A 17,515-nucleotide genomic window follows, 5' to 3' on the forward strand; every position below is an offset into this window, starting at 1 on the left:
CTTTTCGATGGTGTGCAGTGTTTATCATTAGTGATTTGTATAAATATGTTAATATTATAATTACATATTCTATTTTCTCTTTTTTTTTTTTTTTTAAGTACGCAAAACATTACTCTTCCTGGAGTTCTGCTGCTAATAAGTTTTCGACCACTGGATTTACCTTTTTGATTATTTCTACTCGTTAAATCATAATATTCAACCAATCATAATATTTAATTTGATACATATAAATTCAAATGTTATAGTTGAAACTACACAGAAAGACTCAATCACGGCCAAATTGGCCATAGTTATATCTACAGCAATTGTAAAAAGTCACTTGCAAAAAAATTTAAACAGAAAATACCTTTTTCCCTAGAAATTAATCTTACCACCAAACATTTAAAGTGATAAAATTTTATACATACACTTTCAGCTTTATATAATTAAATAAATTATTTATAATTATAACATTTTTTACTACATAAAACCAAATAAGCAGCACAAAATTGTAACTATCTGTATTTTCAACAATATACATCTACAACAACACTGCATTTATAATTACATCCAACCAAATGAACCCTAAATGTACAAAGATTAAGAACTTGGCATGAAAAATCACACTAAGTGTAAATGTTTTAAAAATAATCGACAGCATCTTACACGGCTTACATATTCAACAAATTAGATAATATCAAATACTTATGGCGTCCACAAAATATAAAATAACTCATTTTATAATGCCGGATCAATTGAGAGCAGGGCCTAGCATGTGAAATTTTGAATGAACGTCAAGGATGCACACAGAAAAGACATTCATTCACCATTGGCGGCGCATAACAATACCAGCAAATTTATTGTCTACAACCAACATTTTAGTAACTTAAAATTGCTCATAATTAAAAGCTTTAAAAAAAAAAAACAAATAAATCCTTTACAGAATCCAATACATGGAACACCACTTAAGTGTGGTGTTTAGTGCTTCAGATTTTTACAGCATAAGTTGTAAGCAATTCATGTACACTCACCGAATGAAGACGTACTTTACAAATATCAGCATGCCGGAACAGGCTCTACAAATTGAGAAACCAAAATGCGACTAGTAACTCGACTTGAGAAATGGTATGTAAATGGTATAACTCAAAATTTCGATCGGTAATATGTAAAACGAGATTGAGAATCCCCTCATATATAACTGTGTTTCATGCGATGTAACATCTTAATGGTGGTAGAGTTCCACAAATTGCCCACAAACAAAAAATGAAGTATTACCTGCACAATTTCCGAAAGAGAGAAAGTTACTGGCTTGAGGCAAATTTTAACAATTAATTTCATCATGTGGATCTCAAATTTCAACAAAAGCATATTGGTATTTCCACTAAATTTTTGAACAAAAAATTTATGTCAATCCTTTGACCAAATTTGTTTAGAAAATCCGAAAACAACTGCACATATTCTTAAATTTGGAAGAGCGAGTAGACTCATAAAGTAATTTAACTCATAGTATTACCTGCAAACGAATTTATGAATAAAGAGCCGATGTCTAGGAGTTGATCCCACCACCAAATAGATTCTTCTCATAAAAAAAAGGGTTCTATAATACACGTCATTTATTGGCTTACTTTTGCACCGAATTTCTCAGCCAAAAATTCATCGAGGAGACCATAATTTGGTACACCATCTTTACTCGAGTGCTCAGATGGCAATTTTCGTATACATCCAAGAATGTGTTGCACATCTCGACACAGTCTGGTTTGATAACCAACAAGCAACAAAAGCGTCAGATTCAAGGCAAATGTTTTCATCTGGAAATTAGCAGTAGGGAAGAACTATCGTGCATTAAATATACCTGTTTTTTGCTTGAGGAGTATTCACATCTAATTTTGAGAATGCTTCCGTTATATGTGAATGGAAAATTTGAACCACTTGCCTGCATAAAAAAAGTGTCATAAATACGATTCAACATTAGCATTTTTTATTGTCTCACCAGAACACAAAATACATTTAAGGGATAATTGCCTATATACCCCTTAAAACTTCGCAAATATCTCATTTACCCCTACTCTTTTTTTTTTTCCAATATACCCCTCATATGTTCCTCCGTTATTCCAAAATACCCCTACAGTTACCACCCGCTAAGTTAACTTGGGTTAAACGTGAGTTAAATATCTACCACAGTTAAAAAAAAATAAAATGCCACTTTTGCCCTTAACTTAAGGGCAAATAAGAAATATTGGTGATGGTGTAAGGGTATATTTGAAAAAACTAAAAAGCAAAATACGTTTTGTACCCCTAACTTAAGGGCAAATAAGAAAAATCGGTGATGGTAGAAAGATATATTTGTAAGGGCAAAATAGTAATTTCATAGAGATAACAGAGTTCATTAACAAATTTTAACTCCAGGGATATATTAGAAATAGGTTGGAACGTAAAAAAAGTATTTTCAATATGAGCCTTCTAAGAGGAATAAATCAGAAAGTCAGAAAACTTTCAAAGGTATATATAAGCAATTGCCCCTACATTAAATACAGGCATATCATTTAAAAATAAATTTTCAAGCAACTTCTAAACTATTTAGAACAAAAAACATCTCTATTGTAAAAGTCGTTCACAATGTTCATCTCCAGAATCATTGTTTATAATCCTCAATAGCTTATTTATCTGAATTTTATATAAGTCCAAATTTTCAATTTAATATTTGATACTAGGATATTGTTAATCTAATGCAGTTTATAATATAAGGTTCCTTATGTTTGGCGTCAGCGTTTTCCTAGTTTCCTTCAATTTTCATTAAATAAGTTGCTATTCTAATTTCAATGCAATGTTGTGAAGAGATACTCTGGTGCGAAGTACTCTAGTACTGACACACTTAAGTAGAAAAGTAATCTAACTCAATATATCATTGGTCAAAAACATTTCTCATGACTCTATTAATAGCTACCAACTCCATAGCGGCAACATGCTTAGCACCACAATCTTCTTGATTACAGCAGTATTAGATAAATGCTTTCATGGAATGATTGTTTTTAATTAGGTTCTCATGATGAGTATTAGACAACGTTGTACTTGTCAATGTATGGATTAAAACATCAAATACTGAAGGAATGATTTTAATCCAGTATTTAATGAAAATAAGAATGGGAAATATATAAAATGTGGAAAACATATAGTACAACAAATCAAAGAAAAGGATACATTATAAATTAAATAACTTGCATGTTTCAGCTACAAAATGCATAGTATTTATTATTAAACACTACCAATGTTCAAGTATAGCTCTAGCTAATTCATTTAATTAAAGAATATAATACATAGACACATATTGCAATTTTACAAGCCAAAAGTACCACAATATATTTCGTAAGAACCCAGAGATTTACCTGAAAATTGCTTGGACATCTAATTCAAGCAGAGTTTGAGATAAAATTCGATGAAGATATGTAACTTCCTGTAAACAGAGACATTAATTCGGATGAAACTTAATCAATAGTCAACACAGAAAGTTTTAACCACAATTACAGAAAGAAATTTTAGACAAATGAAATTAAAAACTGGTCAAGCATTAAGAGACCTTAGAGACTGATTTAGCAAATTGGCTCGGTTGCAGATCATTATCCTCAGGTCCATGCCAGCCCTCAACAATTTGGGGCAGCTTACGTAGATTTGCAAGCAATCTCTCCCTCATTATCTGAACCAGCTTTGTATGAATTTCATCTCTATGAACTTTGTAATCCTGATATTGAAGGATAAAATGTAAGCAAACAGCACTTGAAAATCTGTCAAACTGACCGCATAAGAGAGAATAAGAGAGTAAGCACACTTTTCTGAATCACAAGACAGTGTGCCATTAACTTTAACAATGTTAAATAATAAATCTCCATCAACGCATTACTGGTAACAATAAGTTGATAAAAGAACAAAAACCATATAATGTGACTATTCATACTAAGGAACATCAATTTTGCATATAGAATTAGCTCCATTCAAGGAATCAAACGGGAATTTCCATGAAGAATATAAATGATTTGTTCAGAATATAATAACAAATGAACATGAATTAAGATGCACTTACCCATACAATGCAGCATATTTTTTCAGTCTATACCTTATTTATTTCCAGTTGACTCATTATGCAATAAGTTTGAGCATACATCCTTTCATCTACTCACATCTCTCCAACAAGTCTTATTCTCTCACTTATATACATCCTTTCATCTCTTCTCTCTCATTTCTTTCTAAAAGAGTGCTCCAATACTATGTTTTACCAAGATTGAACTTGATGCAATTAACTTGGCTACCTCATCATAAACAATACTCTTGACTAAAAAATTTCCCCTGTTCAAAAGATCATTCCAGCCAACAAAGTGGCGTCATGTGTTTTTCTTTTTTCTTTTTCCCTTAATTTTCTAAACCAGTTATGCTCAAGGCAGAAGAGTTGGATAGCCATAAAAAACAAGAGTAAGAAATGATGTCACCCTATAAAGCCAGGTGTCGTATTCATGGAGTCACATGAAAATAGATTGAGATTGTTTGGACATGTGCAGCATAAACCAGATAATGCACAAAGTCAATAAGTGATTTTTATACAATGACAAAGCACGCTCATTGTAAAATACTAAAAAATTTTATTTAATTCAAACAAACTAAATCCTACTACTGCCAATTTTCAGGTTGAATATGGACAAGCCTTTGGCAAATATTTAGATATCCGTTCGACAAATGAATACTAAAGTCAAGAATAATAAGTTGCCAAGGCATCCTTGCAGATACTAGACAAATGTCGAACATAAAGCATACAGTATTCATTCTCATATCTACCCATTTGAAAAACTGGAGAAACAGGCTTTGAAGAGAAAAGAGAAATATGAAACAGAAATTAAAAAATTTACAGATGCCATACCTGAGCAACTCTATCAACCTCAGACATCAGCAGGGCTCTACGAGCCTCAGGTATTTTAAGAAAAAGAACTCTCCGAATATCTTTATTTACATGCATATACAAAATTGTTTTGGAATTAGCTAAGTAAATCAAATATGACAGGTTGCCAGCAATAAAAGACATAAACAGCGAGAATAAAATGTGCAGATAATTCAAAAAGTAAGTAACTAGGGCTAAAGATAAAAGAATCAACCTTAGTAAGCAGATAGAATTCCTAATTATATGACATGGCAGCTGCACTACAAATTTGCAATCTCATATGTGAATTTATCAGTTTTAGACTATGATGAAAAAGTGTAAAATGGTGTGCAACAATTTTAAAAAATTCAAGTAATCTATGCAATAATAAATTCTTGACAATTATATAGAAGTTTGCAGTCATTGCCAGACGTGTCATCATTTTTGACATTTCTTTGCAGTATGTTTTGGAATTTCCTAAGCTTGACCATTGAGATAAAGAAATGGGAGAGTAGTTCAACACACAAATTTGTAGCCTCAGAAAAGTCAAGAGTCAATGTTATTAAGGCAGCTAGGCTGTTCGAGGCAAAGGGTCCCCTAAGATATGTAGGCATATGGGCAGACTGCCTAAAGACTTGTGGCACAAGCTACAATATATTAGAAAAGACTTTTAAAATGCCAAAATGTATTATTAATGAGTCAAAGTAACAGCTTCCCAAGAGCGAAGGATGGGAATAAAACATTTACCTGGAATTATGGCATAAATAAAGCTGATAACTTGACTAGCCAAAGCTAAATGCTTAGAAGTTATGGACTTCAAACCTGACACCTGAAAATCAATATGAGCTAATTCGTGAAACGTTTCTAAAAAAAGAACTCAAAATATAAAAAAAGCTTATCATAACAATATACAATACAAACTAGTTAGTACAACAAATATAGCCAAGAGTGCCAACACATCTTAATGACTTTCATACAGGTTTGTACTAACCATACAAAGTATCAGGACTAATGTGCCATAGCACATACCATGTTCATGGTCAATTACCACAGGGGGCTTGCTGACAGCAACTGAAAGTATATTTGATCTGAAAAATGCATCCTTATTTTCTATCGTAACTATGTAAACTATCAAGCACATTTTGCTTTGTGGTGAATTGCTAAGTCTTGTTAAGCTTAAAAAATCAATGCAGTCAAAAAAAAATTAGAAAATAAACCTTGTTTAAGCATAGAATAGAAATCAAGAAGTATGAAACCAATGTAACAACAACTTAGTTGAAGAAGTCTCCATATATATCATGCATCAGATATATTGGATTCGTGTTCTGTGACTACAAGGTGATTAACCACAAATGCTAGGAACGATTATGAAATAATTAAAGAAGAAAAGAAAAACTAAAAGGCTCAAGCCGCACAACTTCAAAGTGCATGTTTAAAAGGTCAAACCCTCAAAGTACCTCCACAATTGTAGCATCATTTCATAATGTTAAAAAAATGGCAGAGTTCATACACTAGCATGCAAGATTTTGGCAAGATATTCCAGGAACCCACCCATATTGTTGTCAATTAAGCAGTATCCTGTATCATTATTGAGGAATGCTGTTTGACTTGAGACTTAAGACATAGTTTGCTATAACATGATATACAGGCTAAATCACTAAATATACCTGCATAGCACCAGCTCCAAGAACCAGCTGACAGGTCCTAGTGTTGAAAAGCTTCAGTATTTCCACAACACGATGGACCACTTCAGATGATAATGATGGCAAGCATCTACTGATGTCCACATACTCAGATAACATCTTCAGCAACATCAAACCACTGCACGTCAACAATTTCAGGCACAAATTTTATACAGAACTAAATATCAATTCTTTTAGCTAAAAGATCAATATGGCCATCAGTAATTGCAAGAACAAGAAAGACATGAAATATAATGGAGACAAAATGGCCCTGATTAACATGAGAAATGTAGACAATAACGTAAAAACACTAGTAAGAGCGAAAATGATGAGACAAATAATCAGAGCTTGTCTAATTGTTGAGATGACTAACCAGTTTACCATGTGGTAGCCAACCCCTCCATGCATGAGAGTTTGAGAAGTAGATCTAACATGCTCGTTTGTTTTAATATTATCAATCCTAGTAGGAGGTGTAGATTCAGCTGTGCTTTCTTGACCTGCTACAGCTATTTCGTTGGGGTGATCTGCAGAGTTCTCAACTGATTCATTAAGACTAAGGTAGTCTTGCCCAGCAGAAGCCTCAGATTCAACAACGTTTGCAGTACCATCAGTTGCAGTTGACTCAAAACTGTTTACTGGAGAATCGGTTGAAGAAAGTGCTTCAACAATAGCTTGAAACTCATCAGGAACGTCAACAGCAACCCACGTCTCTTGATCAAGAACTGCCTTAATCTTTGTCATCTATGAAAGAGTAATATGACGTTAAGACGAGGAAGTGGTGCCAAAAATATTTCAAAACAGCATCTATTTCCAATCATTTTGAAATAACTTGAAAAGGATGATCATGTTATCAAACAAATTTATCATCAAAATATATTAGGGGCTTGCACTGAACCCACCCGAGCATCATGTTGGAAATCAACGAATGCCTTTGACTGTGATTGTAGAGTTCCACGAATGCTGTAACCCAACCTTCCTCCGATCTGGAAAAAGAAAAAGTATATATTAAAAAGAAAACATTAAAAAAAAACTTAAGCAAGCAAGCTCGTGATGATCTATAAGAAAAGGCACTAATACCTTCTCAGTAGCAGCTATAAAATCTTGAGTGATGTTATAGATACTCAGAAACTCTTGAAGTCTCAACCTGGGATGAAGAAGAGCACGAACACCTAGAAGCTTAGCCCATCGTCCATGAGCAGCATCACATGCAGAAAAAACAGCTTCCGTGTTTTCTCTCAATACATCAGCACTGGAATGAAGTGCCATCATCAGAATACACAAATGACACTAAAGAGCTCCAAAAACTTGCTAGCAATTTCTAAACAACCAAAAATAATGATTAAAAGGCAATGGAACCTGTAGATGCTAGAATTTTCTAAAACATTCAAAAAAATGATTAAAAAAATAAAGGGATATGTTGATCAACTTGATCAACTCATCACATGATCCCTCCACCATGGTGCAAATTATTTGGATCCAATTATTGTTGTATTTTTGGTACTTGCGATCTCATTATTGTTGTATATACTTCGTACATACAGTCATGAATTTACAATCAAGTATATAGCCTACTGCAGACAATAGGTCAGAAGAAGCCAAGTAGAGCCTAGAATAGTAAATAGTATGCAAGGCATGGGCTAAAACTTTATGTACAAAATATATAAGCAGTAAATATGTAAACACAATACAACATCAAGTAAAATCAAAGCTCCAAAGATCTCACCGAAAGTTCCTGGATGCACTAGGGCTAGAAGTATCATTTATCCTTCCTTGAAAGATTGAAATCCTTGGAGAATTCCGAGCAAGCGGATATGAGTTGTGTGAAACAACATGATTGCCACTCTCTTGGATACTTTCTGAAACTACAGAACCTACAGCGGAAGTATCAGAACTATAATACCCATCAATGTTTCCCATGATCCACTCGATAACCTTTTTAACTTCTGCAGCTCGCATTAAGTGTGCCTGTGTTCACTAAAAGATCGTAAATCACATTACAGCAATCATAAAACATCATGCTATGCATTATTATAAATGTCCAAAATAATGTAATTGTCCTTTACTCATGCCCAATTACAAGATATGCAGAAAGAAAACAAAATTTCAATACAAATATCATTGCTACGTGAAAGCTGTCAATGGTTTGGTTATACTTTCAATAAACATATTATATTTCCACATAATTTAAGAGCCCATATGACTGTTTTAACAGAGTGTTCATGGTGCAGGGTCCTCTTACCTGTACAACCTTAAAAATAGCAGCCAAAAGTTGAACAAAGCTTTCTGATGAAAGATTCCTCAACTTGCTTGCCAGCGATGGACCTCCAGCTGAGTAATAAAAAATGGAGTGAATGATAATGGCACATGATTCAGATAATTCATAATGCAAGCTAAATGTAGCTAGAAAGAATAGAAGATATATAATAAGACCTTCTGAATCCACAACTCGCTCTGCAGCTGCTAAATCAGCCTCCATTGGTCGGGCCACCAAAACTGGAAGCAACTCTGCCACAGTAGCTTTTATTGAAGCTTTCATATCAGTGATAAGTGTATCCCGGTAAATCCTCAACACAGCAGGAAGCTTGGCCTGATAAAGAATATCAAGGAAACAGTGATCGAATAACTACAATAAACGGTAGAAATTCACGAGGATGGTCGTAAATTACAAATGTACTTAGTCTCATAAACAAGAAAACATAGCACATAGGCTAAAACATGTGGAGATAATTCTTACTGAAGAATATCAACCAAGGATTTAAGTGCCCATCGGTACGGGTCGTATCTACCGTGCCGTATCGTGTCAACAAGATATCGGTACAATACAAGCCCCGTACCGATGGTATAGCTCAAAACCCTCTATTCTTTAAATTAGTAAGTAATTTGCTTAATAAAGTTCAAAATATTTGATAAAAATATATAATAAATAACTGACATATTTTTTTGGTAAAGAAAATAAATATTTCATGCCATTACGTGTCGGCACACAAATCAAGTGCCGTGGCATAAGGTCGTACCGGAAACTTGCCGGCACGGTACGGCACGGTGCGTGCCGGGCCATGCCGATGCGTGCCGGTCACAAAAAATATGTGTGCCGACACATAATGGCATGAAATATTTATTTTCTTTAGCAACAAAATATGTCAATTGTTTATTATGTATTTTTATCAAATCTTTTAAACTTTATTGAAAAAATTACTTACTAATTTCAAGAATAGAGGGTTTTGAGTTATGCCATCGGTACAGGAGTTGTATTGTGCCGATATCTTGCTGGCACGATACGGCACGGTGGATACAGCCCATGCTGATGGGCACTTTAATCCTTGGCTTAAATTCTTGATATCAACAAATACACAAATATTTCCATATCATCTATCATTGGAAAAGGGAGTATGCTCACTATAATCAGCAACTTTTGTTGATTTTTCACGATTAAAATACTTCCTCTGAATGAAAAAGAAACCAATATGTAATATCAACTTTGCTCAAGCATAGTAGGACTGACCGTTCTCAACAGACAAATAATGAGCGGAAGAAGACGATCTCTGAGGGCAGAATTCTCATCATCATCTAATTTCACCTACAGAAGATGAATAATGGTTATGTACATGAAAAAGAGGCACAAAATTACAGTTTGGTTTGCATAAATTTGTTAAAAGTTGTGAATTAGTTGAAGCAACAAAGATGAGTGGGACTACTTGTTTTTCCCCTACATTGAACCTTTTGCAAAAGATTCATTTACAGTCAACACAAGTTCAACCATTGACAATACAAACAGAAAATAAAAACTTTCTGTTATCATATAAAGCATTTCAGTACCAATGAATGATGAAACACACGTGCTAGAGGTCATTTCCTTATGCTTCTAGTGTGTCAAAAAAAAGGATGAATGTAAAAGTTTTATGCAAGATGTTGCAAATTTATGATCTGAAAGTACTAAAGGCTCTAAACTTTTCTTGCAAGCATCTGAATGGTAAAAACTTTGATGAAGTATGTGGATTTTCAACCTGGAAGCCACATCAACTTGTAATCTACAATGGAGCACTAGGTGATGACACAGAAAAAAAAAAACAAAAAAACTGAAGAAAGTGTGAACAACCTCCAATGAATGTCGAATATAAAAATCCTACGTAAGTTACAGTACAAAAGAGTCAAGGCCATACCATCAGCAAAAGCTGTGGAGAGATAAATTGCAATAGTATAGCAATATCACCAAAGAACGACAAACCATAAAAAAAAAAGAAAAAAATGCTGGATAATAGTGCACCTACTTCATCCTCTATCCCATTGAGGAGACTCGAAGGTTTTCGTTTCAAAATTGACAAAATCATTGAATCTACAGCTCTGACATCATGTATGGCTGCACGAAGGAACTCTGCTGAAAGAATGCTACAAAAATGAATACTATTAAGTTAAAAAGCATGCTATGAACAATGGAACGAATAGCTTTCAGACAGCATACAAAGAGAGTCACATGATTCGGTATGTTCATGAAAAAAACAACTTCCTAGTTTCATAAGTGGTTGCTATAATGCTATAGATCTTTATAATATCAATAAAATTGTATAACTACTGCAGTAGCTCAAATAGAATTTCGAAGAAGTACATGCTGAAATAGTTGTATCACAGAGAAAGATTAAAAGCCCAAAATCAAAATTAGAAGGAAAAAACATATTTCAGGCAGCACTGTTAAAATCTTATTCTCTCTTTTGCAGGTGAAATGAAAATCGCAGAAACACTTTATTAGTGTCAAATAACAACTTCATAAGCACTTATCTAATAATAAAAATATCTAGGGGAACTCGATGAAACTTCTGATGTTTCACATGTTGGTCAATGTTAGTAAGATAAACTTATTTTGGGACTGGATCGTCAGACACATCACCACTGACACTGTACACTGTACTAGTAACAATCCCCTCTGAGAAGACCAATGTACATGATAAAACTCTGTGACTCTGTCTGAAATAGGCATTAAGGACTGAGAATAGAGGAAGAATCTTTTCTTTTTTTGGAAATCATCTTGACATTATGAGTTCAGACTTCAGACTTCAGAGTATCTTGGTCAAAGTTTGTTGAGAAGCAATAAGTTATATATATCAGTTACTCTAACCTTTCCCTCTATCAATTTGCACATAGATATCCTCACAAATTTTAAAACTGTATACATATATTAGTTTTATACATCTACATAGAAACAGAGAACATTATTATAGGAATATACTAAAATCAAGAGCTCAATCCAAGTTAAGCTTTTTGTCATGCGTGTTTGTGGGAATACAAGCATATTATGATATATTTAACCATGATTAGAAAGCAGACATTGATAGTAAGTTGCAAAAACTGATGACCTACATCTTTTATCAAAGGGCTAATTTCAAGTGTACCACTAAAAATCACCGAAATATTGTGTAAACCCTTATATAATTGATAATTCATGCATATCCCTGTAATTAAAAAGATTCTTAAGTGAATGCCCTAGCTGTAAACATCAGTTCAACCCTGGTTTACATGGTAGTTTTGTCCAAGTTAACTAACATGTATAACTTTGCTCCTCACAAAGCGCCCCCCCCACCCCTCTTCTTTCTCCTCGAATCATCAGAGAACAAGTGGTTTTGGATATATTCTTCCATATTCTTCTTGTAATCCTCTCCTAACACCAGATACAATACAGTAGAAGGTTGAGGGTTCTGACCACTCTTATTCATCATCAACTTTTTCCTCAGGAGAATAGTCACACCCATTGTTGGAAAAAGAAAGGAGAAGAGAGAGAGAGAGAGAGAGAGAGAGATAGTATAACTGTATAAGTGTACCTGTTTACTGAATCTAGAGACACTGACAAGTGATCCCGAAGATGGCGAAAACAATGAAGGCCAGCAAGCTCATCAGTCTCCTGTTTAATATGAACAACATAATAGTGAATTAGAAATGACAAAGAAAACAGAAGGGACACAATGAGACAGACAACTTTAACAACTTTATCTGTAAAGATACATTTCAAGCATAGCAAACTTTAATAGCTATACATATCATACATAGAAGTTATAAGAGTCCATTATAATTCTTCCAATTCATGCAACTATAGCCCTAAATTTTCACAAGGACATTCAATTACGAGTAAACGAGATGGGCTGCATGCAGTAAATAAATAAACTCATTATTCTTTCGAACTCTTGGCTAAGTTGATCAACAAAAACTATCCATAATTAAAGTAGAATTAAGATAATTAACTGCTAAATTAACATAGATCTTTTTCAATACAAAACTTACCAACAAATGTTGCAAGTCATCAGTGACATCTAGAGCACCAGCACAGTCTGCTGCTGCCACAAGCTGCATGCGTTTGAGCACATTAATCATGTTCATATATATATAATCAATCGAAAATTACAGGCATTAAAAATGTACTACAATAGGATCGCAATCTATTCAAATATAATTACTTCAACATTAAAAAGGGTGAGATTAGTAGGTCAACATATAGTGTTTAAGAAGCACTGCTCAATATGATCATTGTACAAGATCTGATATGGTGACCTATGTACGCTACTCCGAATATTGCTAAAACAAATCGTCAAGATCTGATATAACCACCTATACACACTATTCCTGCTCATGATGAATGACAACAGAAAAGTTATCTCAATTTACAATTGAAAAGGCAGAGCAATCACCAAAAAAATGTTTAAGATCCCTCTACAAGAGGCTTATTGAATAAACCAAAGCTAAGCTAAAAAAACACTCTCTCTATATATATACAGAATAAGATGGCCTTGACATATGCAGTGTTCAGCACTTAAATAAAAGCGACACTGCAAATCCAGTCAGCAAATAGGAAGTAGTTGAATCGAGAGTGATCACTAAATGATTTCTGCTATTAGTCAAATTTGATTGCCCTTTGCTCCATAAACCAGATACCTTCATCAGAAGCATCAGAAGCCATTCTCAAAGAGAATGAAGTTACACCTTTAATGGTTGAATGCATCCATACAATGTTTAGAAAAGATCATACAAAAGAGTTATCCATTTGACAAGTTGATTCTAATACTTTCATTTCTGGCTATCTCGTTTCTACTTGATAATATAGTAGATTTTGTACAATAAGACATGGTCAAAACCAAAAATTTAGTCATAGACTGAACTTCAATCACAGATTACAAGGCATTGTAACTAATTAAACTTCAGTTCACAAAAAAAATGTTGAACGGACGAAGCCAGAGAATATATGGCTGATTGACCCTTTCATCCACAACCGTATAGGGCATATTTGTTTCACCGAAAGTGGAGGGAGGTAAAGTTGTTTTCGGCCATAAATGCCCACTTCAGTTGTTTGGATTATCATAAATTAAACATGCCTGTAATTTCACTTTCCTAAACACCTTTATTGACTTCAATCTGTGTAGTGCCAAAGTCAATCACGGGAGAGAAAGAGATGGGAAAAAATAAAGAAATTAATTATTTTAATTCTCTTACATGCTAGTGTGAAAATTTTCAGCAAAATAAATTAACAAAGTGGAATAATTGCAATTTCAAAGCCATTGACTTTTTATAAAACAAATAGTTGGAAAAAAAAATCACCTGAATTTCAATTCAACTAAAAGTTATTTTCAACCCGAAAATCACTTACAGCCAAGCAAACAGGCCCAGAGTGTGGCAGATCCCCTATGCTCAACCAAAATATTCGTATATATTATTTCTCAGATCAATAAATAAGCCTTTGATATTACTCTTCCATCAACTAGCACTTAAGAAAAAAAGGAGAATATCTAGTTGATTCTTACAAAATGATTTGCTTATCAAACTGTTAGCTGTCCCTGGGATAAGAACTCCATATTTATGTTAAGCAAGCTAGCAAGCCTTCCTTTCAGACACCAATCCAATGCCACAATCCTGCGCCAATGGCACATATTTCACTTGCTTAACATACCAAGAACTATATTTGACTGATCTAAATTAGGCTTGTTTCAACAGTTTACTTGAGTCAACCATCCTTCTATATTTTTTTTGCACCCTCAAAGGTCACTCTAATACATAATGTTCAGCCACATTACTGCCGGCATTCACAAAGACTTCCATCAGCTTGATATTCTTGCCTTGAGACAACAATAAAAATCATGAATAAGTACTATGGACTAAATCCACACTATCCAGGCAAAGGATACTAAGCATACAATGAGAACGAAATATTAAAGAAGGCCAAGATCCCTTGTCCAAAATAATAATAATAATAATAATAATAATAAATTAAAATTAAAATTGAAAAAAAAAGGTAACAACTGATCTGAGAACTAGGTTTTGAGTCTGATTAGGTTACCTTTCTAAACCATTCGAGCAATCATATTTTCTATTTCAAAAATAACATCATTGATGTTCCTCACAAAATTTACAGAAAACATCCTATTACGTAAACTGCATTGTCCAATGAAGCATTCCGATAACAGAGCTACATAACGACTCGCATCAACTACATGACACGGGAATAAAATTTCAGGAAAAAAAAAGTAATAAACAAGAAACACTACAGATCACATTGGTTTTACTGCAGTAAACAGGAGCACAAGAAACTCACCAGCTTCAATGCCGATAGCGCCTGGTTTACATACAGTATCACAGTAAGCTTCTGCTGCAGGGCCACGAGGTTCGCCCTCGTGGCATTGAGCTCCTGAACCTGCCGAGCAGATCCAACGAGATCTCCGGTGAGGATTCTGATCGTCTCCTTGAGCTCCCGGATCCGCATGCACGACTCCACGATCTGCCCGTTGAGCCCCTGCAGCTGCCCCTGGGCCTCGAAGAACGAGTTGGAGCGCAGCGAGATCTCCCTCACCAAGTGCATCTCGACGACGTCCAGGTACTGCGTCAGCCGCTCCTGCAGCGCCGTGTTCTCCTCCGGGGACGGCGAGAAGGGGCACGCCGCTTGGAACGTCACACCTTCTTCTAGGGCGAAGTCCTCCTTGAAGAAGAGAGAGGGGACCTCCCGGAGGCATGCGACGAGCGCCTCCCCCTGCCCACGGACTTCGCCATCCGCGGAGACGGCGGCGGCGGCGGCGACGGCGGCGGCGGCGGTCTCCCGGGAGCTGTGGTTGCGGACGTCTTCGAAGCGGGCGTAGGGCTCGGAGATGGCGTCGAGGTAGGGCCGGAAGTCGGCGCGGGCGACCTCGGGGATGGGGACGGACGGGGCGGCCGGCGGAGGCGTGTCGGTGGCGCCGGCACCGGCGGCGGAGCCGCCGGAGGGCCACCAGAGGGACCAGGAGGCGTCGGAGCGGCCGGCGTGTGGGTTGTTGAGGATGGAGGCGAGGCTCTGGCTCACAGCGGAGGCTGAGGCGGCGGCGGCGAAGGAGTACGCCGAGGAGAGGGAGGATGGCGAGTCAGAGTCGGCGGCGGCGGAGCGGGATGAGGAGGGGGAGGAGGTGGAGCGGAGCGTGGGCCTTCCCAAGTAGGAAGGCATCGCATCCATCGCAGCGGCGGCGGCGGCGGCGGCGGCGGAGATCAGGGGAGGGGGAGGAGGAGCATGGGGGGATCGCCGGGGACGAAGGGGAAACCCTAGTTTGGGCGAAGAGGAGATCCCGATCTGAGATCGGGAGAGGGGGTAGTGAGGAGGGGATGGGAAAGAGAGAGCATTAGATCTGAGAGAGAGAGAGAGAGAGAGAGAGAGAGAGAGAGAGAGGGGAGAGGGAGGGAGACGAGTCGTTACGGTGCTTCGCGGGGTAGGTTTAAGCTTTTTCGCTCCGCACGAGTATATTCTTCTGGAGACGCGATGGACTAATGAAGGAAGAGTCTCGCACGTGCGACGAACGTTATTATAACATTCATTCATACTGCATAAAGTATATTGATATTTATATTTACTGGCTTCTGATAAAAAAATAATAATAAATATATTAGTATTTTTTGATTTAAAAAAAACTTAGGACATATTTGTTTCGCTAGGATTAAAAAAAAAAAAAAACGCTGAAGCTTACGAGTTCCAACTGCACACTCCCCGGCCTCGATTTCAATGCAGTTGCGGATAAAGTCATGTTTTCGTGCCATATACGAAGTCGGAACCGATGCTTACTGTTAGATGCCGAACGTCCCGATCCTTGACTCGGTCAATAATTCTCCTCGAGAAGATCGTCGGGATGCGAGACGGCTGCTGATTATGACCCTCGAAATATGCGCCCACAGAGGATCAAGCGATTAGGCCGATGAGGGATCGAATCAGCCGGGTTCGAAAACCTTCGCAGTAAATTCACTTCGGCAGGATGAGCCGAATGGAGAGGGGAAGCCCATAACTCGACTAAGAAACGAGCCGAATGGCCAAACAACTCGTGATCTGATCGGCAGGAAGAGCCGAAGATGACTTTCTATTGAATAGAAAAAGGAAAAAGTACACAAGCAGTGGAGTGATGCCCGTAGGGCAGACAGACTCCGAGTATGGAAAATTACAGGAACTACTCCTAAGGAAAGCAGTAAATGCGAGAATAGAAAGATGCAGAAAAATAAAGGTGGTCTTTTGTGCGTAGGGGCGAAGACCCTTTTTTAGGGTATCGTATGCCTATTTATAGAACCGCCTTTGCGTCAGTTATTGCTCTTGCACGATCAGCCACTATCTCCTGATTTGTAGGACCACCTTCGGCCAATCGAAACCGCTCGTAACTGCTTGCGATTGTTATAACTCCTCGGTCCAGTGCGGCTTGTATGTGTCCGGTGTACTCTAGGTCTACCGTTTTAGCCGTCTTACGGATATGGACCCGGTATGCCAGCTGTTCGCACCTAACTGGCTCAACACTTACAAACTAAATGCTTTTAATTTTTGAATTTGTCAGCCTCTTCCAAATGTCCGTGCTAGCGGTTCGGCAACAAGAGGAGATCAAGCGAAACAAACATTGTCTTAACTACAGCATAGATTATCATATGGCCCGAAATTGTTGACATCAATTAAGAAAATCACAATCTAATCCAGACAACTCAAAAAGAT

General features: G+C 36.6%; 1 protein-coding gene across 1 annotated transcript; it reads right to left on the reverse strand.

Annotated features, from left to right (window-relative positions):
- LOC109707562 (vacuolar protein sorting-associated protein 54, chloroplastic) lies at nt 783-16,249 on the reverse strand. The gene is made up of 19 exons (XM_020228914.1): nt 15,128-16,249; nt 12,829-12,891; nt 12,372-12,451; nt 10,830-10,947; nt 10,064-10,138; nt 8,992-9,148; nt 8,801-8,889; nt 8,285-8,526; nt 7,639-7,810; nt 7,461-7,544; nt 6,935-7,302; nt 6,547-6,700; nt 5,627-5,708; nt 4,883-4,962; nt 3,554-3,715; nt 3,363-3,430; nt 1,832-1,912; nt 1,493-1,731; nt 783-1,254 (listed from the first exon to the last, which is right to left on the reverse strand). Exons 1-18 carry the CDS (start codon nt 16,010-16,012, stop codon nt 1,593-1,595), a joined length of 3,099 nt encoding a protein of 1,032 aa, XP_020084503.1. The 5' UTR covers nt 16,013-16,249; the 3' UTR covers nt 783-1,254; nt 1,493-1,592.

This window comes from Ananas comosus, linkage group 3, assembly GCF_001540865.1.
Source record: "Ananas comosus cultivar F153 linkage group 3, ASM154086v1, whole genome shotgun sequence".
NCBI lineage: Eukaryota > Viridiplantae > Streptophyta > Magnoliopsida > Poales > Bromeliaceae > Ananas > Ananas comosus.